The sequence below is a fragment of the Schistocerca cancellata genome, chromosome 1 (genome assembly GCF_023864275.1).
Source record: "Schistocerca cancellata isolate TAMUIC-IGC-003103 chromosome 1, iqSchCanc2.1, whole genome shotgun sequence".
NCBI classification, from domain to species: Eukaryota; Metazoa; Arthropoda; class Insecta; order Orthoptera; family Acrididae; genus Schistocerca; species Schistocerca cancellata.
This window is the reverse complement of record NC_064626.1, coordinates 881,091,688-881,115,333: the sequence shown is the minus strand read 5'-3', so window position 1 is coordinate 881,115,333 and position 23,646 is coordinate 881,091,688. Positions and strand designations below refer to the sequence as shown.

The 23,646-nt window shown below is 43.8% G+C and overlaps 1 protein-coding gene across 1 annotated transcript in view; it reads left to right on the top strand.

Annotated features, from left to right (window-relative positions):
• LOC126190528 (beta-glucuronidase-like) overlaps positions 1-23,646 on the top strand; it is a 138,518-nt gene that overhangs the window by 84,724 nt on the left and 30,148 nt on the right. Inside the window, exons 8-10 of the mRNA XM_049931027.1 lie at positions 2,755-2,927; positions 4,142-4,285; positions 6,276-6,360. Of these exons, the coding sequence (XP_049786984.1) occupies positions 2,755-2,927; positions 4,142-4,285; positions 6,276-6,360 (402 nt within the window). The remainder of the gene's footprint in view (positions 1-2,754; positions 2,928-4,141; positions 4,286-6,275; positions 6,361-23,646) is intronic.

Here is a 23,646-nt window from a genome sequence, read left to right as displayed (position 1 = left end):
ATTATTATATTCTTCTTGAAGTCTGAGGGTATTTCGCCTGTGTCATACATCTTGCTCACCAGATGGTAAAGTTTTGTCAGGACTGGCTCTCCCAAGCCCGTCAGTAGTTCCAATGGAATGTTGTCTACTCCCGGGGCCTTGTTTCGACTCAGGTCTTTCAGTGCTCCGTCAAACTCTTCACGCAGTATCGTCTCTCCTATTTCATCTTCATCTACATCCTCTTCCATTTCCATAATATTGTCCTCAAGTACATCGCCCTTGTATAGACCCTCTACATACTCCTTGCACCTTTCTGCTCTCCCTTCTTTGCTTAGAACTGGGTTTCCATCTGAGTTCTTGATATTCATACAAGCGGTTCTCTTTTCTCTAAAGGTCTCTTTAATTTTCCTGTAGGCAGTATCTATCTTACCCCTACATCCTTACATTTGTCCTCTAGCCATACCTGCTTAGCCATTTTGCACTTCCTGTCAACCTCATTTTTGAGACATTTGTATTCCCTTTTGCCTGCTTCATTTACTGCGTTTTTATATTTTCTCCTTTCATCAATTAAATTCAATATTCTTCCGTTACCCAAGGATTTCTACTAGCCCTCGTCTTTCTACCTGCTTGATCCTCTGCCGCCTTCACTACTTCATCCCCCAGAGCTACCCATTCTTCTTCTACTGTATTTCTTTCCCCCATTCCTGCCAATTGTTCCCTTATGCTCTCCCTGAAACTCTGTACAATCTCTGGTGTAGTCAGTTTATCCAGGTCCCATCTCCTTAAATTCCCACCTTTTTGCAGTTTCTTCAGTTTTAATCTACAGTTCATAACCAACAGATTGTGGTCAGAGTCCACATCTGCCCCTGGGAATGTGTTACAATTTAAAACCTGGTTCCTAAATCTCTGTCTTACTATTATATAATCTATCTGATACCTTCTAATATCTCCAGGATTCTTCCAATTACAATCTGAGTTGTTGTTGTGGTCTTCACTCCAAAGACTGGTTTGATGCAGCCCTCCATGCTACTATATCCTGTGCAAGCCTCTTCATCTCTGAGTAACTACTGCAATCTACATCCTTGTGAATCTGCTTAGTGTTTTCATCTGTCAGTCTCTCACTATGATTTTTACCCTCCACATCTTCCTCCAATATTAAAATGGCTTAAAGCTCATAGAAAACAAGTAAAATTAATTTATGATTGAGGGTGTCAATGGTTCCAACTACAACATGACACCAGCAAAGATCAATACACATATAATACTACAGTGTACACAATATGTTGTTGTATTTCTTTCTTTCTTGGAGCCTTTGTCCCATGTCATATGGGGTCATCTGTATTATTCTTGATTTGGAGTGTTAGTTGCAGAGAGTGGTTAGATGCCCTTCCTGCCACCACCCCCAACCCCCTGGGACAGAATTAGTGTACCCCAGCTGTCTGCGTCTAGTGGAAGACATGGAATAGTGCAAACGTGTTCAAATGTCTGCTAGTTGGGGAACTGAGGTGGAACGTAAGGACCAGCTCGGTATTCACCTAGCGGGATGTGGAAAACTGCCTAAAAACCGCATCCAGGCTGGTCGGCATACTGGTCCTCATCGTTAATCTGCTGGGTGGATTCGATCTGGGGCCTGCGCACCTACCCAAATCCAGAAGTAGCGCAATAGTGCTCTCAGCTACCCTGGCAGGTCATATGTTAAAGTATACCATAGTTTAAATATATATCCATCTTTCTGGATGATAATCTTCTCATCATCAGATATTAATTTTGTCATTTTTGTCTGTTCTAGTTTATTATGTAGCCATGCACGATACCTCATAATTTTTGCCAGATAATAAGAGCATCATCATCATCATCATTATCATCATCAGCCATTATTATCCACTGTTGAGATATAGGTCTCTTCCAGACTTCTGCAGATATTACCTACTTCATCTTTCTAATCTAAGTTTGTTTTACTTCTTTTTTATATCGTTAATCTGCAGAGTTTCTGCATGTTGTTTGGTGATTCAAGAAAGTTATCCTTGAGTAAAAGTAGTATTCAGTTTGATGAAAACCTTAAGCTATCATGCACACATGTTATATCTCTAATGTATAAAAGAACGTTCAAAATTTTTGGGAGCACATCCTCTCAGATTTTATGAAGGAAATGATAAATAGGAAAAATGAATTAGAGAAATTAGAAAATGTGACTGATAGCAATATTGTGTGCACAGTAGGTACATTCTTTTATACATGTCCTACCATGATAGACAATGATAAGTTAGTATGTGGGTTGGCATCATTGCAAAACTCAAATTTAACAATTTGTTAAATTAGAAGTATTTTCTTTTGCCAACATATGTCGAACCAGTGTTATACTCATGGAAAGTGATACTATTTCAAGTTTACTTACTGTATTCTTGGTTGACTCCATAGAAATAGAGGAAATTAAGTGCCATATTTATGTTTCTTTGTGTATGTACTGCAATATGATCTTATGTGAAATAGCTGCATAATAAAACATTTAGAATTCTAGCCTTCATTCTATTGTCTTCTATTTTAGTGTGTATATGATCAGTGAGAGTTGGGACAGACCACTTCAGTACTTCAGTCTGCTCCAAAGAGGAAACTGCCCTGAAAAGCAGAAATGTATGGCATATAACAAACTAAAATACATGGCAGTATTATTGAATGTTATCTGTGGAGCTATCTCTTTCATTTTTACAATGAAAAAGTTGAGACTTCATTTAAAACTGAAATTTTCTGTAGTTTCTCTAGCCATTTATATTACAGATTCGTGGAAAAGGTCTTGATCTCCCACTTGTAACTCGTGATCATGATTTGCTGAAGTGGGTGGGAGCAAATTCATACAGGACATCTCATTATCCTTATGCAGAGGAAATCATGGACTTTGCAGATAAAGAAGGTTTCATCATCATTGATGAATGCCCTGCAGTGAATATTGAGTAAGTTAAGCAACTGCAATAAATAAAATAATATGCCACATTTTTACCATAAATAACCAGCACTTGGACATACTGTAGTACCCCATACTTATGTGATAGGTGAGAATGAGTGATAACCATGCAAGTCGAATTTGTATAAGTCGAGATCCAATTTTACATATAAATACACACAAATTATGTACAGTTGGGACCAGAGTCTAAAGAAAACAATCTAGTTTATAAGAAAAATGTTTAATAATGTGTTCAGCAATATAACAAATAATATTACAATACAGTATTATGTATTACAACAATGTATACCAAAGTTATTGTGACACTAAAGGCTTCGTAAAATCCAAGTGTACCATCTGACAGGTCTTTTTTTGGTCACATAAAATTTCCTCGTAGCACTCTAATAAATGTTTTATCCTCCTTCTAGTAGCAGAAATGTGTATTTCATTGGAGTCTATTTTTTTCTAGAATTTTTAACCATTTTTCAATTGAGTTAAGGCCTTCTGTCAAGTTTGAAATCATCATTTGATCTTCTGATTGAACTTTTTAAAAAGATCTGGATCTTCAGTGTTTTGCCCTTGCTCATGCTCATCAATAAGCTCATCAAGTCTGTCTTTTATCTGTCACCTTCGTCTGACTCTCACCACCACTGCTCTACTAGGGGTGCCAAGGGTGTTTCATTTTCCCATGTAGCAAGTCATATGTGCAATATGTCAGATTTAAATTCCTTGAGGTTTTCCAGAGTTTTGCCATTTTCCCTCAGTTTCTAGTTCAGCACTGTTTGTCTTTTAGATATAAGGGTTTCCTTGAGGTTACCATCAGGATGAGCAGTTGCGGATGCATGGCCATGAAGGAGCAAGAAGATAATCCAAGTAATCCTACATTTCTTATCACAATTATATAAATACAGTTTTATTGCCCTTGCTTGCCTACTTACACAGTCACACCAGCACAGATATCACTGGCCAGGAGGATGGTGATGACAGCATGACACATGCACCAACTCAGTCCTGAATGAACAGAGAGCTGAATGGTCTCACATACTACCTTTACATATAAAGGGACTCTTACATAAATAAGAATATCTTTTAGAATAGTTATTTTTATACTTGAACAAACAGCATTACATTTCATTGGTGTTTCCTTTTTGTGACCTCCTTCATTCTACATGTTACATAAGTGGCAGAATATATAACTATGCACTCTTAATATGTCTTTTTCAGAAATTACTCAGGTGAGCTACTTGAAAATCATAAGCGTTCTCTAACTGAATTAATCAACAGAGACAAGAATCGGCCAAGTGCTATCATTTGGTCTGTAGCTAACGAGCCACGCACATACTTAAATGGAACGGAGGATTATTATAGGTAAGGAAAGTAGAATTATTATTTCTGTGAACAACTGAAATTATATTAAGTTAGTTACCTGAAAAGATTCATGAAATTAACTAGTGTTCTGGCTTACAAAGTATCATTCACTTGTGACCATAAGCACTGATGTATTGTCATATTTCATCTCTGTAATTTTAAATCACAAACCTTGATGTCATTTTACTACACAGAACACACTGTGTGTAAAAAGGGATAGATTTGGAAGTTGCAGCTGTTAAATGAGAACTAGAACTATAATTCTTTAGTATGTCTGTCATTATTGACATCTGCAATAGTGGAAGCCTAACACAGTTAAATAAATTTGTGAAATAATTTGTTCATTCCATGTTGATGCAACTCTTTTGGTACTGACCAGACACAATTTAGGGAAACAATAGAGGATTCAAATCAGAGATGCCAGATGGTGATTGGAAACCTATTCTCCAAATACAAATCTAGTATTTTAACCACTATAATCTAACAAAAGAATAAAAAAAAATACATAAAGTAAAATCAAGTTTTGAGTATAAATGTTGGCCACTGATTTGTTACTTTCATTCAGGAACAAAAACCCTCCTTTCATTTACCAAATAAAATACATTTTGAAGGAATATCAAAAGATGAATGATGCAGTAAATGATTCTCGAATGCAGTTTAAACTGTTCTGTGAACTGTGACTCAAATCCAGATCACTGCATTTTACAAACATAGCTCTCAAGCTAAGCTAAAGAGTTCCACCACATGGAACAACACAAAGGCTCATTCTACTGGCACTTCGAATTTCTCATAACCCACAGAGACTGCACTACTAAATTTGCAGGACCTGTAGCATTGGATGGAAGAATGTGTTCAAGAGTGACCAAGCCACATGTGGTTCCAGAATGTAAGTGTGAAAAAAAATGGGCATTGATGTATGCCTCTGTTAACATACTGTGCTGGTTGTCTCAGTTGAATGACTGCTCAATAGCAGGTGAAAGACTAAAATCAATCCTTGGTTAATTTATCACAAACACTCATTTCAGCATTCACTTGCTTACAGACTGTGAGATTTTTTATAAAGTCAGATAATATTTGAACAATAAATTTGTAGAAAGACTTTTATCAGGTAGAAAATATTGAATATTCCTCTGCTTTGCAAGTCCACAAAAATGAAATGCACTCTGTGATTGCACTATACTGTCAGAAAAACTAAAAACTGATGTCATATCCAAATGCTGCAATACAAAGTGGAAGAGTCATATGTTCAGAGATATTCTATTATTGGCATATTATTATCATCTTACAAATGTTAAACAATGTTGTAGGAAAGTTTTTTTTGAATTGAGGGAGACCACTCACCAAAAAGCAGAAGCACTTAGTTAACTTGCTAGCTAGACAACTCTGAAAGCTAGCAAGTTTTCCTTCTTTTGTGTGTGCCTGTCAACAAGTCCTGCTAAATGTCAAATATTAATCTTCTTAATCCTGTTCTGCACACAGATATTTACATTTCACATTTTTCTCTTCACTCTTTCATTTTCTTGTACTTTTTTCTATGTTGATTTCTTTACACATAATTTCTTCCTGTTATATCTTAATCTTATTTGTATTTTAATAATTCTTTCTTCCTCTTTTGCCTTTTTCTCTCACTTTTCATTTAGTCTTCGTATATGACAACTACTCTTTGGACACGATTTTGTTCTGCAGTATTTCATTAATGTAGGCAATGTCCCAAAACTGCCTGCTTTCCTGAAGTCCACTTGTCAATATGGAATTGTATTAAGGGGAAATCTCCATGTGCTAGTTTTATTAAACTGCTGCAAATAATTATACTGCAAAATAAATCTGCTCTTCAGTTCCTCAATTCACAACATACACTTTTCTTCTCTTATTCAGTGGCTGTGGAAAACTCTGTTCAGCCTGGGTAAAAACATATTAGGTTGAAGGGAACATATTTTACATGATATAGAGTGCACTCATATATTGAACAATATTTTTGTGTGTGTTACAGGGAAATAATTGACCACGTAAAAAGTCTTGATACAACTCGTCCAACTACGATTGCACAGGCCCAAGCTTGGAACAGAGATCGTTCAGTAAGTACAAATAACAGAATTTTAAACAAATACTAACAAAGAGATAGAGGGGCTGGCCAGTACTTACCTCAGCTCAGTACAGCCGATAGATACACACAAAACAAAACCGAAAATTTATGTTCCTAGCTTTCGGAACAAATGTTCCTTCATCAGGGAGGAGAGAGGGGAAAGAAAGGGAAGAAGGGAAAGGAGATTCAGTTACTCACAACCCAGGTTATGAAGCAACAGGGAAAGGAAAATAGGGAGGGTAGCAAGGATGGAGGCATGGTTGTCAGAGGGAAGCCAAAGATATTCTACTGTAAGTACTGTGCCAGCTTCAAACCAAAGAGGATGCATACAGAAGTAAAGAGGTATATAGTATAAAGATAAACACAACTATGCAGGATGAAAAGATGCATGAATGGCTAAGAGGAAAGGGAAAGAGGAGAAGACTGAAGAGTAAATGGGAGTGAGGTTGTTTAACGTAGGTTCAGTCCAGGGGGATGGCGGGATGAAAGGATGTGTTGGAGTGCAAGTTCCCATCTCCGCAGTTCAGAGGGACTGGTGTTGGGTGGGAGAAGCCAAATGGCACATACGGTGTAGCAGGTTCCTAGGTCCCTAGAATTATGCTGCAGGGCATGCTCCGCTACTGGGTATTGGGCATCTCCTAGGCGGACAGTTCGTCTGTGTCCGTTCATGCGCTCAGCCAGTTTAGTTGTTGTCATGCCGATGTAAAAGGCTGTGCAGTGCAGGCATGTCAGTTGATAAATGACATGTGTAGTTTCACATGTGGCCCTGCCTTGAATTGTGTACGTTTTACCAGTAGCGGGGCTGGAGTAAGTGGTTGTGGGGGGATGCATGGGGCAGGTTTTGCAGCGAGGTCGGTTACAGGGGTAGGAACCGCTGGGTAGAGAAGGTAGTCTGGGAATATTGTAGGGTTTAACAAGGATGTTACGGAGGTTAGGGGGTCGACGAAAGGAAACTCTGGGTGGTGTGGGGAGAATTTTGTCAAGGGATGACCTCATTTCAGGGGTTGACTTGAGAAAATCATATCCCTGGCGGAGTAATTTGTTGATGTTTTCGAGGCCAGGATAATATTGGGTGACAAGGGGGATGCTTCTGTGTGGTCTGGGGGTAGGAACATTGTTGTTGGACGGGGAGGAATGTATTGCTCGAGAGATCTGTTTGTGGACAAGGTCTGCAGGATAGTTGCGGGAGAGGAAAGCACTGGTCAGGTTATTGGTGTAATTGTTGAGGGATTCGTCACTGGAGCAGATACGTTTGCCACGAATACCTAGGCTGTAGGGAAGGGAGCGTTTGATGTGGAATGGATGGCAGCTATCAAAGTGAAGGTACTGTTGTTTGTTTGTGGGTTTGATATGGACAGAGGTGTGGATGTGAGCTTCAACAAGATGAAGGTCAACATCCAGGAAGGTGGCTTGGGTTTTGGAGAAGGACCAGGTGAAATTCAGATTCGAAAAGGAGTTGAGGTTATGGAGGAAATTAAGAAGTGTTTCTTCACCATGAGTCCAGACCACAAAGATGTCATCTATAAACCTATACCAGGCCAGGGGAAGCAGCTGTTGGGTCTTCAGGAAAGCCTCCTCCATGCGGCCCATGAAGAGGTTGGCATAGGACAGAGCCATCCTGGTTCCCATGGCCGTTCCCCTGATTTGTTTGTAGGTCTGGCCTTCAAAAGTGAAGTAATTATGGGTGAGGATGAAGTTGGTAAGTGTGATGAGGAACGAGGTTTTTGGAAGATCTTCGGGTGGGCGTTGGGAGAGGTAGTGCTCAAGGGCAGATAGACCATGGGTATGTGGGATGTTTGTGTAAAGGGATGTAGCATCTATGGTGACAAGAAAGGTTTCAGGTGGGAGAGGAGTGGGAATGGATTTGAGGCGTTCTAGGAAATGGTTTGTGTCTTTGATGTAGGATGGGAGTCTGCGGGTGATAGGTTGGAGGTGCTGGTCTACCAGAGCTGAGATACGTTCGGTTGGGGCTTTGAAGCCTGCTACAATGGGACGGCCAGGATGGTTCTCTTTGTGGATTTTGGGTAATAGGTAGAAGTTAGGGGTACATGGCTCAGGTGGAGTGAGTAATTCTATGGAAGCCGTTGTGAGGCCTTGTGAGGGACCTTGGATTCTTAGGATTTTTTGCAGCTCAGTCTGGATGGAGGGAATGGGATCCTGGGTAACAGCTTTGTAGGTTGAGGTGTCGGAGAGTTGACGCAGTCCTTCTGCCACATACTCCACACGGTCAAGTACGACAGTTGTGGAGCCTTTGTCCGCCGGGAGGATGACAATAGAGCGGTCTATTTTCAGCTCCTTAATGGCACTGGATTCAGCTGGGGTGATGTTGGGGGTTGTTGGGATGTTCTTCAAGAAGGACTGGGAGGCAACACTGGATGTGAGGAATTCCTGAAATGTCTGCAAGGGATGGTTTTGGGGGAGGGGAGGAGGATCCCTTTGAGAAGGCAGTCGGAACTGTTCTAGACAGGGTTCAACACTGGGTCTAGTATTTGGGGGCTGTGTTTGGGTAGTGAAGTGGTATTTCCAGTTGAGGTTCCGGGTGAATGAGAGGAGATCTTTAACCAGGGCAGTGTGGTTGAATTTAGGCGTGGGGCTAAAGGTTAAGCCTTTTGACAGAACAGATGTCTCTGGAGGAGAGAGGGATCTGGATGAGAGGTTTAGGACTGAATTGGGACTGGCGATATGTGGCATTTGACTGTGGTTATAGTTGAGATTTGGTCTGTGTGGGGTATGTGCTGGGATGGGGATATTGAGTAGGGTGGCTAGACTAGGTTTGTTGGTTATGAGGGGGGTTTGTTGAAGGTTCTGTTGTGGTTGGTGTTTGTGAGGGATAGGGAGAGGGACCCCACTTCTTAGGTGTTGCACTAGCACTGTGGATAGTTTTTTCAGGTGTTGTGTGGCATGGAACTCAAGTTTGCAGCTGGCTTCTAGGATGATGTTCTTGAGTGTGTTCTCCAAGCAAGGGTTTGAGAGGTGGAGGACATTGAAGAGAGATAGGAGCTGTTGGGAGTGGTGGTTACATGAAGTAGTGTAGAGATTCAGGACAAGTTGGGTAAGGACTAAGGATTGAAGGTTCTGGAAGTCCAGGAGAGACTGGTGGAAGGAGGAATTGCACCCGGAGATGGGAACTTTTAAGGTAAGCCCTTTAGGGGTAATTCCAAAGGTTAAGCAGGACCGGAGGAAATGTATGTGGGATTGAAATTTGGCTACGGTGAATGCATGTTTCCGGAATGAATGTAAATAATGTGGTATAGGATTAGGGTACATAGTGGGTAACTGGTGGGTAGGGAAATTAAATAACTAAAATTGAAATAGTAATCATAAGAAGGAATAAAATGCGGAGGGAAGGACGAGAAAGAAAGAAATTGTGTTGGTAATGTTCAATACCAAAGGAAGACCACTAAATAAGAAAAATACGGAAAAAGTTGACCAGACCAAGCAAGTATGTCCAGATCAGGGGAAAAGAACACACGTTGCTCAAAAACAGAGATAGCGAGTGGCGAAAAAAGGATCGCGCGTGCTGCAAAAGATATCGCGCGTACCGCAAAAAAGATCGCGCGTACCGCAAAAGCGATCGCGCGTACCGCAAAAGCGATCGCGCGTACCGCAAAAGCGATCGCGCGTGCCGCAAAAAAGATCGCGCGTGCCGCAAAAAAGATCGCGCGTGTCGCAAAAAAGATCTCGCGTGCAGCAAAAATGTCCCAAAAAAATTTTCTTGTGGCAGAGAAAGATAGCCAATGGCACAAAAATATGGCCAGCAACAAGAAATCGACGGAAATGGATGATACTGGTAGGTGTGGAAGAGATTGTTGGCAGTGATTGTTGGCTGGAAAACAGTGAATAACGAACGTTAAAACTATGGAATGTTGAATAAATAAATCAATAAATAAAAAAGAGAAGAGGACTATAAACGGAACAGAAAAATAGGAGGAAGATGAAACTAGCACAGTTGGTGACGAAAATATTTGTTTATGGATATATAAAACACTGAAGAAGAGAAAATGTTAAGATGACAGACGTAAGTGATAGCTAACAAAAGGGACAAAACAATGAAGGATGTGGACCATATAGGTGATCTAAATGATTAATGGAAAATCTCATATAGAGATGTGAAACAAATACTAACAAAGAGATAGAGGGGCTGGCCAGTACTTACCTCAGCTCAGTACAGCCGATAGATACACACAAAACAAAACCGAAAATTTATGTTCCTAGCTTTCGGAACAAATGTTCCTTCATCAGGGAGGAGAGAGGGGAAAGAAAGGGAAGAAGGGAAAGGAGATTCAGTTACTCACAACCCAGGTTATGAAGCAACAGGGAAAGGAAAATAGGGAGGGTAGCAAGGATGGAGGCATGGTTGTCAGAGGGAAGCCAAAGATATTCTACTGTAAGTACTGTGCCAGCTTCAAACCAAAGAGGATGCATACAGAAGTAAAGAGGTATATAGTATAAAGATAAACACAACTATGCAGGATGAAAAGATGCGTGAATGGCTAAGAGGAAAGGGAAAGAGGAAAGGGAAAGAGGAGAAGACTGAAGAGTAAATGGGAGTGAGGTTGTTTAACGTAGGTTCAGTCCAGGGGGATGGCGGGATGAAAGGATGTGTTGGAGTGCAAGTTCCCATCTCCGCAGTTCAGAGGGACTGGTGTTGGGTGGGAGAAGCCAAATGGCACATACGATGTAGCAGGTTCCTAGGTCCCTAGAATTATGCTGCAGGGCATACTCCGCTACTGGGTATTGGGCATCTCCTAGGCGGACAGTTCGTCTGTGTCCGTTCATGCGCTCAGCCAGTTTAGTTGTTGTCATGCCGATGTAAAAGGCTGTGCAGTGCAGGCATGTCAGTTGATAAATGACATGTGTAGTTTCACATGTGGCCCTGCCTTGAATTGTGTACGTTTTACCAGTAGCGGGGCTGGAGTAAGTGGTTGTGGGGGGATGCATGGGGCAGGTTTTGCAGCGAGGTCGGTTACAGGGGTAGGAACCGCTGGGTAGAGAAGGTAGTCTGGGAATATTGTAGGGTTTAACAAGGATGTTACGGAGGTTAGGGGGTCGACGAAAGGAAACTCTGGGTGGTGTGGGGAGAATTTTGTCAAGGGATGACCTCATTTCAGGGGTTGACTTGAGAAAATCATATCCCTGGCGGAGTAATTTGTTGATGTTTTCGAGGCCAGGATAATATTGGGTGACAAGGGGGATGCTTCTGTGTGGTCTGGGGGTAGGAACATTGTTGTTGGACGGGGAGGAATGTATTGCTCGAGAGATCTGTTTGTGGACAAGGTCTGCAGGATAGTTGCGGGAGAGGAAAGCACTGGTCAGGTTATTGGTGTAATTGTTGAGGGATTCGTCACTGGAGCAGATACGTTTGCCACGAATACCTAGGCTGTAGGGAAGGGAGCGTTTGATGTGGAATGGATGGCAGCTATCAAAGTGAAGGTACTGTTGTTTGTTTGTGGGTTTGATATGGACAGAGGTGTGGATGTGAGCTTCAACAAGATGAAGGTCAACATCCAGGAAGGTGGCTTGGGTTTTGGAGAAGGACCAGGTGAAATTCAGATTCGAAAAGGAGTTGAGGTTATGGAGGAAATTAAGAAGTGTTTCTTCACCATGAGTCCAGACCACAAAGATGTCATCTATAAACCTATACCAGGCCAGGGGAAGCAGCTGTTGGGTCTTCAGGAAAGCCTCCTCCATGCGGCCCATGAAGAGGTTGGCATAGGACAGAGCCATCCTGGTTCCCATGGCCGTTCCCCTGATTTGTTTGTAGGTCTGGCCTTCAAAAGTGAAGTAATTATGGGTGAGGATGAAGTTGGTAAGTGTGATGAGGAACGAGGTTTTTGGAAGATCTTCGGGTGGGCGTTGGGAGAGGTAGTGCTCAAGGGCAGATAGACCATGGGTATGTGGGATGTTTGTGTAAAGGGATGTAGCATCTATGGTGACAAGAAAGGTTTCAGGTGGGAGAGGAGTGGGAATGGATTTGAGGCGTTCTAGGAAATGGTTTGTGTCTTTGATGTAGGATGGGAGTCTGCGGGTGATAGGTTGGAGGTGCTGGTCTACCAGAGCTGAGATACGTTCGGTTGGGGCTTTGAAGCCTGCTACAATGGGACGGCCAGGATGGTTCTCTTTGTGGATTTTGGGTAATAGGTAGAAGGTAGGGGTACATGGCTCAGGTGGAGTGAGTAATTCTATGGAAGCCGTTGTGAGGCCTTGTGAGGGACCTTGGATTCTTAGGATTTTTTGCAGCTCAGTCTGGATGGAGGGAATGGGATCCTGGGTAACAGCTTTGTAGGTTGAGGTGTCGGAGAGTTGACGCAGTCCTTCTGCCACATACTCCACACGGTCAAGTACGACAGTTGTGGAGCCTTTGTCCGCCGGGAGGATGACAATAGAGCGGTCTATTTTCAGCTCCTTAATGGCACTGGATTCAGCTGGGGTGATGTTGGGGGTTGTTGGGATGTTCTTCAAGAAGGACTGGGAGGCAACACTGGATGTGAGGAATTCCTGAAATGTCTGCAAGGGATGGTTTTGGGGGAGGGGAGGAGGATCCCTTTGAGAAGGCAGTCGGAACTGTTCTAGACAGGGTTCAACACTGGGTCTAGTATTTGGGGGCTGTGTTTGGGTAGTGAAGTGGTATTTCCAGTTGAGGTTCCGGGTGAATGAGAGGAGATCTTTAACCAGGGCAGTGTGGTTGAATTTAGGCGTGGGGCTAAAGGTTAAGCCTTTTGACAGAACAGATGTCTCTGGAGGAGAGAGGGATCTGGATGAGAGGTTTAGGACTGAATTGGGACTGGCGATATGTGGCATTTGACTGTGGTTATAGTTGAGATTTGGTCTGTGTGGGGTATGTGCTGGGATGGGGATATTGAGTAGGGTGGCTAGACTAGGTTTGTTGGTTATGAGGGGGGTTTGTTGAAGGTTCTGTTGTGGTTGGTGTTTGTGAGGGATAGGGAGAGGGACCCCACTTCTTAGGTGTTGCACTAGCACTGTGGATAGTTTTTTCAGGTGTTGTGTGGCATGGAACTCAAGTTTGCAGCTGGCTTCTAGGATGATGTTCTTGAGTGTGTTCTCCAAGCAAGGGTTTGAGAGGTGGAGGACATTGAAGAGAGATAGGAGCTGTTGGGAGTGGTGGTTACATGAAGTAGTGTAGAGATTCAGGACAAGTTGGGTAAGGACTAAGGATTGAAGGTTCTGGAAGTCCAGGAGAGACTGGTGGAAGGAGGAATTGCACCCGGAGATGGGAACTTTTAAGGTAAGCCCTTTAGGGGTAATTCCAAAGGTTAAGCAGGACCGGAGGAAATGTATGTGGGATTGAAATTTGGCTACGGTGAATGCATGTTTCCGGAATGAATGTAAATAATGTGGTATAGGATTAGGGTACATAGTGGGTAACTGGTGGGTAGGGAAATTAAATAACTAAAATTGAAATAGTAATCATAAGAAGGAATAAAATGCGGAGGGAAGGACGAGAAAGAAAGAAATTGTGTTGGTAATGTTCAATACCAAAGGAAGACCACTAAATAAGAAAAATACGGAAAAAGTTGACCAGACCAAGCAAGTATGTCCAGATCAGGGGAAAAGAACACACGTTGCTCAAAAACAGAGATAGCGAGTGGCGAAAAAAGGATCGCGCGTGCTGCAAAAGATATCGCGCGTACCGCAAAAAAGATCGCGCGTACCGCAAAAGCGATCGCGCGTACCGCAAAAGCGATCGCGCGTACCGCAAAAGCGATCGCGCGTGCCGCAAAAAAGATCGCGCGTGCCGCAAAAAAGATCGCGCGTGTCGCAAAAAAGATCTCGCGTGCAGCAAAAATGTCCCAAAAAAATTTTCTTGTGGCAGAGAAAGATAGCCAATGGCACAAAAATATGGCCAGCAACAAGAAATCGACGGAAATGGATGATACTGGTAGGTGTGGAAGAGATTGTTGGCAGTGATTGTTGGCTGGAAAACAGTGAATAACGAACGTTAAAACTATGGAATGTTGAATAAATAAATCAATAAATAAAAAAGAGAAGAGGACTATAAACGGAACAGAAAAATAGGAGGAAGATGAAACTAGCACAGTTGGTGACGAAAATATTTGTTTATGGATATATAAAACACTGAAGAAGAGAAAATGTTAAGATGACAGACGTAAGTGATAGCTAACAAAAGGGACAAAACAATGAAGGATGTGGACCATATAGGTGATCTAAATGATTAATGGAAAATCTCATATAGAGATGTGAAACAAATACTAACAAAGAGATAGAGGGGCTGGCCAGTACTTACCTCAGCTCAGTACAGCCGATAGATACACACAAAACAAAACCGAAAATTTATGTTCCTAGCTTTCGGAACAAATGTTCCTTCATCAGGGAGGAGAGAGGGGAAAGAAAGGGAAGAAGGGAAAGGAGATTCAGTTACTCACAACCCAGGTTATGAAGCAACAGGGAAAGGAAAATAGGGAGGGTAGCAAGGATGGAGGCATGGTTGTCAGAGGGAAGCCAAAGATATTCTACTGTAAGTACTGTGCCAGCTTCAAACCAAAGAGGATGCATACAGAAGTAAAGAGGTATATAGTATAAAGATAAACACAACTATGCAGGATGAAAAGATGCGTGAATGGCTAAGAGGAAAGGGAAAGAGGAAAGGGAAAGAGGAGAAGACTGAAGAGTAAATGGGAGTGAGGTTGTTTAACGTAGGTTCAGTCCAGGGGGATGGCGGGATGAAAGGATGTGTTGGAGTGCAAGTTCCCATCTCCGCAGTTCAGAGGGACTGGTGTTGGGTGGGAGAAGCCAAATGGCACATACGGTGTAGCAGGTTCCTAGGTCCCTAGAATTATGCTGCAGGGCATACTCCGCTACTGGGTATTGGGCATCTCCTAGGCGGACAGTTCGTCTGTGTCCGTTCATGCGCTCAGCCAGTTTAGTTGTTGTCATGCCGATGTAAAAGGCTGTGCAGTGCAGGCATGTCAGTTGATAAATGACATGTGTAGTTTCACATGTGGCCCTGCCTTGAATTGTGTACGTTTTACCAGTAGCGGGGCTGGAGTAAGTGGTTGTGGGGGGATGCATGGGGCAGGTTTTGCAGCGAGGTCGGTTACAGGGGTAGGAACCGCTGGGTAGAGAAGGTAGTCTGGGAATATTGTAGGGTTTAACAAGGATGTTACGGAGGTTAGGGGGTCGACGAAAGGAAACTCTGGGTGGTGTGGGGAGAATTTTGTCAAGGGATGACCTCATTTCAGGGGTTGACTTGAGAAAATCATATCCCTGGCGGAGTAATTTGTTGATGTTTTCGAGGCCAGGATAATATTGGGTGACAAGGGGGATGCTTCTGTGTGGTCTGGGGGTAGGAACATTGTTGTTGGACGGGGAGGAATGTATTGCTCGAGAGATCTGTTTGTGGACAAGGTCTGCAGGATAGTTGCGGGAGAGGAAAGCACTGGTCAGGTTATTGGTGTAATTGTTGAGGGATTCGTCACTGGAGCAGATACGTTTGCCACGAATACCTAGGCTGTAGGGAAGGGAGCGTTTGATGTGGAATGGATGGCAGCTATCAAAGTGAAGGTACTGTTGTTTGTTTGTGGGTTTGATATGGACAGAGGTGTGGATGTGAGCTTCAACAAGATGAAGGTCAACATCCAGGAAGGTGGCTTGGGTTTTGGAGAAGGACCAGGTGAAATTCAGATTCGAAAAGGAGTTGAGGTTATGGAGGAAATTAAGAAGTGTTTCTTCACCATGAGTCCAGACCACAAAGATGTCATCTATAAACCTATACCAGGCCAGGGGAAGCAGCTGTTGGGTCTTCAGGAAAGCCTCCTCCATGCGGCCCATGAAGAGGTTGGCATAGGACAGAGCCATCCTGGTTCCCATGGCCGTTCCCCTGATTTGTTTGTAGGTCTGGCCTTCAAAAGTGAAGTAATTATGGGTGAGGATGAAGTTGGTAAGTGTGATGAGGAATGAGGTTTTTGGAAGATCTTCGGGTGGGCGTTGGGAGAGGTAGTGCTCAAGGGCAGATAGACCATGGGTATGTGGGATGTTTGTGTAAAGGGATGTAGCATCTATGGTGACAAGAAAGGTTTCAGGTGGGAGAGGAGTGGGAATGGATTTGAGGCGTTCTAGGAAATGGTTTGTGTCTTTGATGTAGGATGGGAGTCTGCGGGTGATAGGTTGGAGGTGCTGGTCTACCAGAGCTGAGATACGTTCGGTTGGGGCTTTGAAGCCTGCTACAATGGGACGGCCAGGATGGTTCTCTTTGTGGATTTTGGGTAATAGGTAGAAGGTAGGGGTACATGGCTCAGGTGGAGTGAGTAATTCTATGGAAGCCGTTGTGAGGCCTTGTGAGGGACCTTGGATTCTTAGGATTTTTTGCAGCTCAGTCTGGATGGAGGGAATGGGATCCTGGGTAACAGCTTTGTAGGTTGAGGTGTCGGAGAGTTGACGCAGTCCTTCTGCCACATACTCCACACGGTCAAGTACGACGGTTGTGGAGCCTTTGTCCGCCGGGAGGATGACAATAGAGCGGTCTATTTTCAGCTCCTTAATGGCACTGGATTCAGCTGGGGTGATGTTGGGGGTTGTTGGGATGTTCTTCAAGAAGGACTGGGAGGCAACACTGGATGTGAGGAATTCCTGAAATGTCTGCAAGGGATGGTTTTGGGGGAGGGGAGGAGGATCCCTTTGAGAAGGCAGTCGGAACTGTTCTAGACAGGGTTCAACACTGGGTCTAGTATTTGGGGGCTGTGTTTGGGTAGTGAAGTGGTATTTCCAGTTGAGGTTCCGGGTGAATGAGAGGAGATCTTTAACCAGGGCAGTGTGGTTGAATTTAGGCGTGGGGCTACAGGTTAAGCCTTTTGACAGAACAGATGTCTCTGGAGGAGAGAGGGATCTGGATGAGAGGTTTAGGACTGAATTGGGACTGGCGATATGTGGCATTTGACTGTGGTTATAGTTGAGATTTGGTCTGTGTGGGGTATGTGCTGGGATGGGGATATTGAGTAGGGTGGCTAGACTAGGTTTGTTGGTTATGAGGGGGGTTTGTTGAAGGTTCTGTTGTGGTTGGTGTTTGTGAGGGATAGGGAGAGGGACCCCACTTCTTAGGTGTTGCACTAGCACTGTGGATAGTTTTTTCAGGTGTTGTGTGGCATGGAACTCAAGTTTGCAGCTGGCTTCTAGGATGATGTTCTTGAGTGTGTTCTCCAAGCAAGGGTTTGAGAGGTGGAGGACATTGAAGAGAGATAGGAGCTGTTGGGAGTGGTGGTTACATGAAGTAGTGTAGAGATTCAGGACAAGTTGGGTAAGGACTAAGGATTGAAGGTTCTGGAAGTCCAGGAGAGACTGGTGGAAGGAGGAATTGCACCCGGAGATGGGAACTTTTAAGGTAAGCCCTTTAGGGGTAATTCCAAAGGTTAAGCAGGACCGGAGGAAATGTATGTGGGATTGAAATTTGGCTACGGTGAATGCATGTTTCCGGAATGAATGTAAATAATGTGGTATAGGATTAGGGTACATAGTGGGTAACTGGTGGGTAGGGAAATTAAATAACTAAAATTGAAATAGTAATCATAAGAAGGAATAAAATGCGGAGGGAAGGACGAGAAAGAAAGAAATTGTGTTGGTAATGTTCAATACCAAAGGAAGACCACTAAATAAGAAAAATACGGAAAAAGTTGACCAGACCAAGCAAGTATGTCCAGATCAGGGGAAAAGAACACACGTTGCTCAAAAACAGAGATAGCGAGTGGCGAAAAAAGGATCGCGCGTGCTGCAAAAGATATCGCGCGTACCGCAAAAAAGATCGCGCGTACCGCAAAAGCGATCGCGCGTACCGCAAAAGCGATCGCGCGTACCGCAAAAGCGATCGCGCGTGCCGCAAAAAAGATCGCGCGTGCCGCAAAAAAGATCGCGCGTGTCGCAAAAAAGATCTCGCGTGCAGCAAAAATGTCCCAAAAAAATTTTCTTGTGGCAGAGAAAGATAGCCAATGGCACAAAAATATGGCCAGCAACAAGAAATCGACGGAAATGGATGATACTGGTAGGTGTGGAAGAGATTGTTGGCAGTGATTGTTGGCTGGAAAACAGTGAATAACGAACGTTAAAACTATGGAATGTTGAATAAATAAATCAATAAATAAAAAAGAGAAGAGGACTATAAACGGAACAGAAAAATAGGAGGAAGATGAAACTAACACAGTTGGTGACGAAAATATTTGTTTATGGATATATAAAACACTGAAGAAGAGAAAATGTTAAGATGACAGACGTAAGTGATAGCTAACAAAAGGGACAAAACAATGAAGGATGTGGACCATATAGGTGATCTAAATGATTAATGGAAAATCTCATATAGAGATGTGAAACAAATACTAACAAAGAGATAGAGGGGCTGGCCAGTACTTACCTCAGCTCAGTACAGCCGATAGATACACACAAAACAAAACCGAAAATTTATGTTCCTAGCTTTCGGAACAAATGTTCCTTCATCAGGGAGGAGAGAGGGGAAAGAAAGGGAAGAAGGGAAAGGAGATTCAGTTACTCACAACCCAGGTTATGAAGCAACAGGGAAAGGAAAATAGGGAGGGTAGCAAGGATGGAGGCATGGTTGTCAGAGGGAAGCCAAAGATATTCTACTGTAAGTACTGTGCCAGCTTCAAACCAAAGAGGATGCATACAGAAGTAAAGAGGTATATAGTATAAAGATAAACACAACTATGCAGGATGAAAAGATGCGTGAATGGCTAAGAGGAAAGGGAAAGAGGAAAGGGAAAGAGGAGAAGACTGAAGAGTAAATGGGAGTGAGGTTGTTTAACGTAGGTTCAGTCCAGGGGGATGGCGGGATGAAAGGATGTGTTGGAGTGCAAGTTCCCATCTCCGCAGTTCAGAGGGACTGGTGTTGGGTGGGAGAAGCCAAATGGCACATACGGTGTAGCAGGTTCCTAGGTCCCTAGAATTATGCTGCAGGGCATACTCCGCTACTGGGTATTGGGCATCTCCTAGGCGGACAGTTCGTCTGTGTCCGTTCATGCGCTCAGCCAGTTTAGTTGTTGTCATGCCGATGTAAAAGGCTGTGCAGTGCAGGCATGTCAGTTGATAAATGACATGTGTAGTTTCACATGTGGCCCTGCCTTGAATTGTGTACGTTTTACCAGTAGCGGGGCTGGAGTAAGTGGTTGTGGGGGAATGCATGGGGCAGGTTTTGCAGCGAGGTCGGTTACAGGGGTAGGAACCGCTGGGTAGAGAAGGTAGTCTGGGAATATTGTAGGGTTTAACTAGGATGTTACGGAGGTTAGGGGGTCGACGAAAGGAAACTCTGGGTGGTGTGGGGAGAATTTTGTCAAGGGATGACCTCATTTCAGGGGTTGACTTGAGAAAATCATATCCCTGGCGGAGTAATTTGTTGATGTTTTCGAGGCCAGGATAATATTGGGTGACAAGGGGGATGCTTCTGTGTGGTCTGGGGGTAGGAACATTGTTGTTGGACGGGGAGGAATGTATTGCTCGAGAGATCTGTTTGTGGACAAGGTCTGCAGGATAGTTGCGGGAGAGGAAAGCACTGGTCAGGTTATTGGTGTAATTGTTGAGGGATTCGTCACTGGAGCAGATACGTTTGCCACGAATACCTAGGCTGTAGGGAAGGGAGCGTTTGATGTGGAATGGATGGCAGCTATCAAAGTGAAGGTACTGTTGTTTGTTTGTGGGTTTGATATGGACAGAGGTGTGGATGTGAGCTTCAACAAGATGAAGGTCAACATCCAGGAAGGTGGCTTGGGTTTTGGAGAAGGACCAGGTGAAATTCAGATTCGAAAAGGAGTTGAGGTTATGGAGGAAATTAAGAAGTGTTTCTTCACCATGAGTCCAGACCACAAAGATGTCATCTATAAACCTATACCAGGCCAGGGGAAGCAGCTGTTGGGTCTTCAGAAAAGCCTCCTCCATGCGGCCCATGAAGAGGTTGGCATAGGACAGAGCCATCCTGGTTCCCATGGCCGTTCCCCTGATTTGTTTGTAGGTCTGGCCTTCAAAAGTGAAGTAATTATGGGTGAGGATGAAGTTGGTAAGTGTGATGAGGAACGATGGAAGATCTTCGGGTGGGCGTTGGGAGAGGTAGTGCTCAAGGGCAGATAGACCATGGGTATGTGGGATGTTTGTGTAAAGGGATGTAGCATCTATGGTGACAAGAAAGGTTTCAGGTGGGAGAGGAGTGGGAATGGATTTGAGGCGTTCTAGGAAATGGTTTGTGTCTTTGATGTAGGATGGGAGTCTGCGGGTGATAGGTTGGAGGTGCTGGTCTACAGAGCTGAGATACGTTCGGTTGGGGCTTTGAAGCCTGCTACAATGGGACGGCCAGGATGGTTCTCTTTGTGGATTTTGGGTAATAGGTAGAAGGTAGGGGTACATGGCTCAGGTGGAGTGAGTAATTCTATGGAAGCCGTTGTGAGGCCTTGTGAGGGACCTTGGATTCTTAGGATTTTTTGCAGCTCAGTCTGGATGGAGGGAATGGGATCCTGGGTAACAGCTTTGTAGGTTGAGGTGTCGGAGAGTTGACGCAGTCCTTCTGCCACATACTCCCACACGGTCAAGTACGACAGTTGTGGAGCCTTTGTCCGCGGGAGGATGACAATAGAGCGGTCCTATTTTCAGCTCCTTAATGGCACTGGATTCAGCTGGGGTGATGTTGGGGGGTTGTTGGGATGTTCTTCAAGAAGGACTGGGAGGCAACACTGGATGTGAGGAATTCCTGAAATGTCTGCAAGGGATGGTTTTGGGGGAGGGGAGGAGGATCCCTTTGAGAAGGCAGTCGGAACTGTTCTAGACAGGGTTCAACACTGGGTCTAGTATTTGGGGGCTGTGTTTGGGTAGTGAAGTGGTATTTCCAGTTGAGGTTCCGGGTGAATGAGAGGAGATCTTTAACCAGGGCAGTGTGGTTGAATTTAGGCGTGGGGCTAAAGGTTAAGCCTTTTGACAGAACAGATGTCTCTGGAGGAGAGAGGGATCTGGATGAGAGGTTTAGGACTGAATTGGACTGGCGATATGTGGCATTTGACTGTGGTTATAGTTGAGATTTGGTTCTGTGTGGGGTATGTGCTGGGATGGGGATATTGAGTAGGGTGGCTAGACTAGGTTTGTTGGTTATGAGGGGGGTTTGTTGAAGGTTCTGTTGTGGTTGGTGTTTGTGAGGGATAGGGAGAGGGACCCCCACTTCTTAGGTGTTGCACTAGCACTGTGGATAGTTTTTTCAGGTGTTGTGTGGCATGGAACTCAAGTTTGCAGCTGGCTTCTAGGATGATGTTCTTGAGTGTGTTCTCCAAGCAAGGGTTTGAGAGGTGGAGGACATTGAAGAGAGATAGGAGCTGTTGGAAGTGGTGGTTACATGAAGTAGTGTAGAGATTCAGGACAAGTTGGGTAAGGACTAAGGATTGAAGGTTCTGGAAGTCCAGGAGAGACTGGTGGAAGGAGGAATTGCACCCGGAGATGGGAACTTTTAAGGTAAGCCCTTTAGGGGTAATTCCAAAGGTTAAGCAGGACCGGAGGAAATGTATGTGGGATTGCAATTTGGCTACGGTGAATGCATGTTTCCCGGAATGAATGTAAATAATGTGGTATAGGATTAGGGTACATAGTGGGTAACTGGTGGGTAGGGAAATTAAATAACTAAAATTGAAATAGTAATCATAAGAAGGAATAAAATGCGGAGGGAAGGACGAGAAAGAAAGAAATTGTGTTGGTAATGTTCAATACCAAAGGAAGACCACTAAATAAGAAAAAATACGGAAAAAGTTGACCCAGACCAAGCAAGTATGTCCAGATCAGAGGGAAAAGAACACACGCTGCTCAAAAACAAGAGATAGCGAGTGGCGAAAAAAGGATCGCGCGTGCTGCAAAAGATATCGCGCGTACCGCAAAAAAGATCGCGCGTACCGCAAAAGCGATCGCGCGTACCGCAAAAGCGATCGCGCGTACCGCAAAAGCGATCGCGCGTGCCGCAAAAAAGATCGCGCGTGCCGCAAAAAAGATCGCGCGTGTCGCAAAAAAGATTCTCGCGTGCAGCAAAAATGTCCCAAAAAAATTTTCTTGTGGCAGAGAAAGATAGGCCAATGGCACAAAAATATCGCCAGCAACAAGAAATCGACGGAAATGGATGATACTGGTAGGTGTGGAAGAGATTGTTGGCAGTGATTGTTGGCTGGAAAACAGTGAATAACGAACGTTAAAACTATGGAATGTTGAATAAATAAATCAATAAATAAAAAAGAGAAGAGGACTATAAACGGAACAGAAAAGTAGGAGGAAGATGAAACTAGCACAGTTGGTGACGGAAAATATTTGTTTATGGATATATAAAACACTGAAGAAGAGAAAATGTTAAGATGACAGACGTAAGTGATAGCTAACAAAAGGGACAAAACAATGAAGGATGTGGACCATATAGGTGATCTAAATGATTAATGGAAAATCTCATATAGAGATGTGAAACAAATACTAACAAAGAGATAGAGGGGCTGGCCAGTACTTACCTCAGCTCAGTACAGCCGATAGATACACACAAAACAAAACCGAAAATTTATGTTCCTAGCTTTCGAACAAATGTTCCTTCATCAGGGAGGAGAGAGGGGAAAGAAAGGGAAGAAGGAAAGGAGATTCAGCTACTCACAACCCAGGTTATGAAGCAACAGGGAAAGGAAAATAGGGAGGGTAGCAAGGATGGAGGCATGGTTGTCAGAGGGAAGCCAAAGATATTCTACTGTAAGTACTGTGCCAGCTTCAAACCAAAGAGGATGCATACAGAAGTAAAGAGGTATATAGTATAAAGATAAACACAACTATGCAGGATGAAAAGATGCGTGAATGGCTAAGAGGAAAGGGAAAGAGGAAAGGGAAAGAGGAGAAGACTGAAGAGTAAATGGGAATGAGGTTGTTTAACGTAGGTTCAGTCCAGGGGGATGGCGGGATGAAAGGATGTGTTGGAGTGCAAGTTCCCATCTCCGCAGTTCAGAGGGACTGGTGTTGGGTGGGAGAAGCCAAATGGCACATACGGTGTAGCAGGTTCCTAGGTCCCTAGAATTATGCTGCAGGGCATGCTCCGCTACTGGGTATTGGGCATCTCCTAGGCGGACAGTTCGTCTGTGTCCGTTCATGCGCTCAGCCAGTTTAGTTGTTGTCATGCCGATGTAAAAGGCTGTGCAGTGCAGGCATGTCAGTTGATAAATGACATGTGTAGTTTCACATGTGGCCCTGCCTTGAATTGTGTACGTTTTACCAGTAGCGGGGCTGGAGTAAGTGGTTGTGGGGGGATGCATGGGGC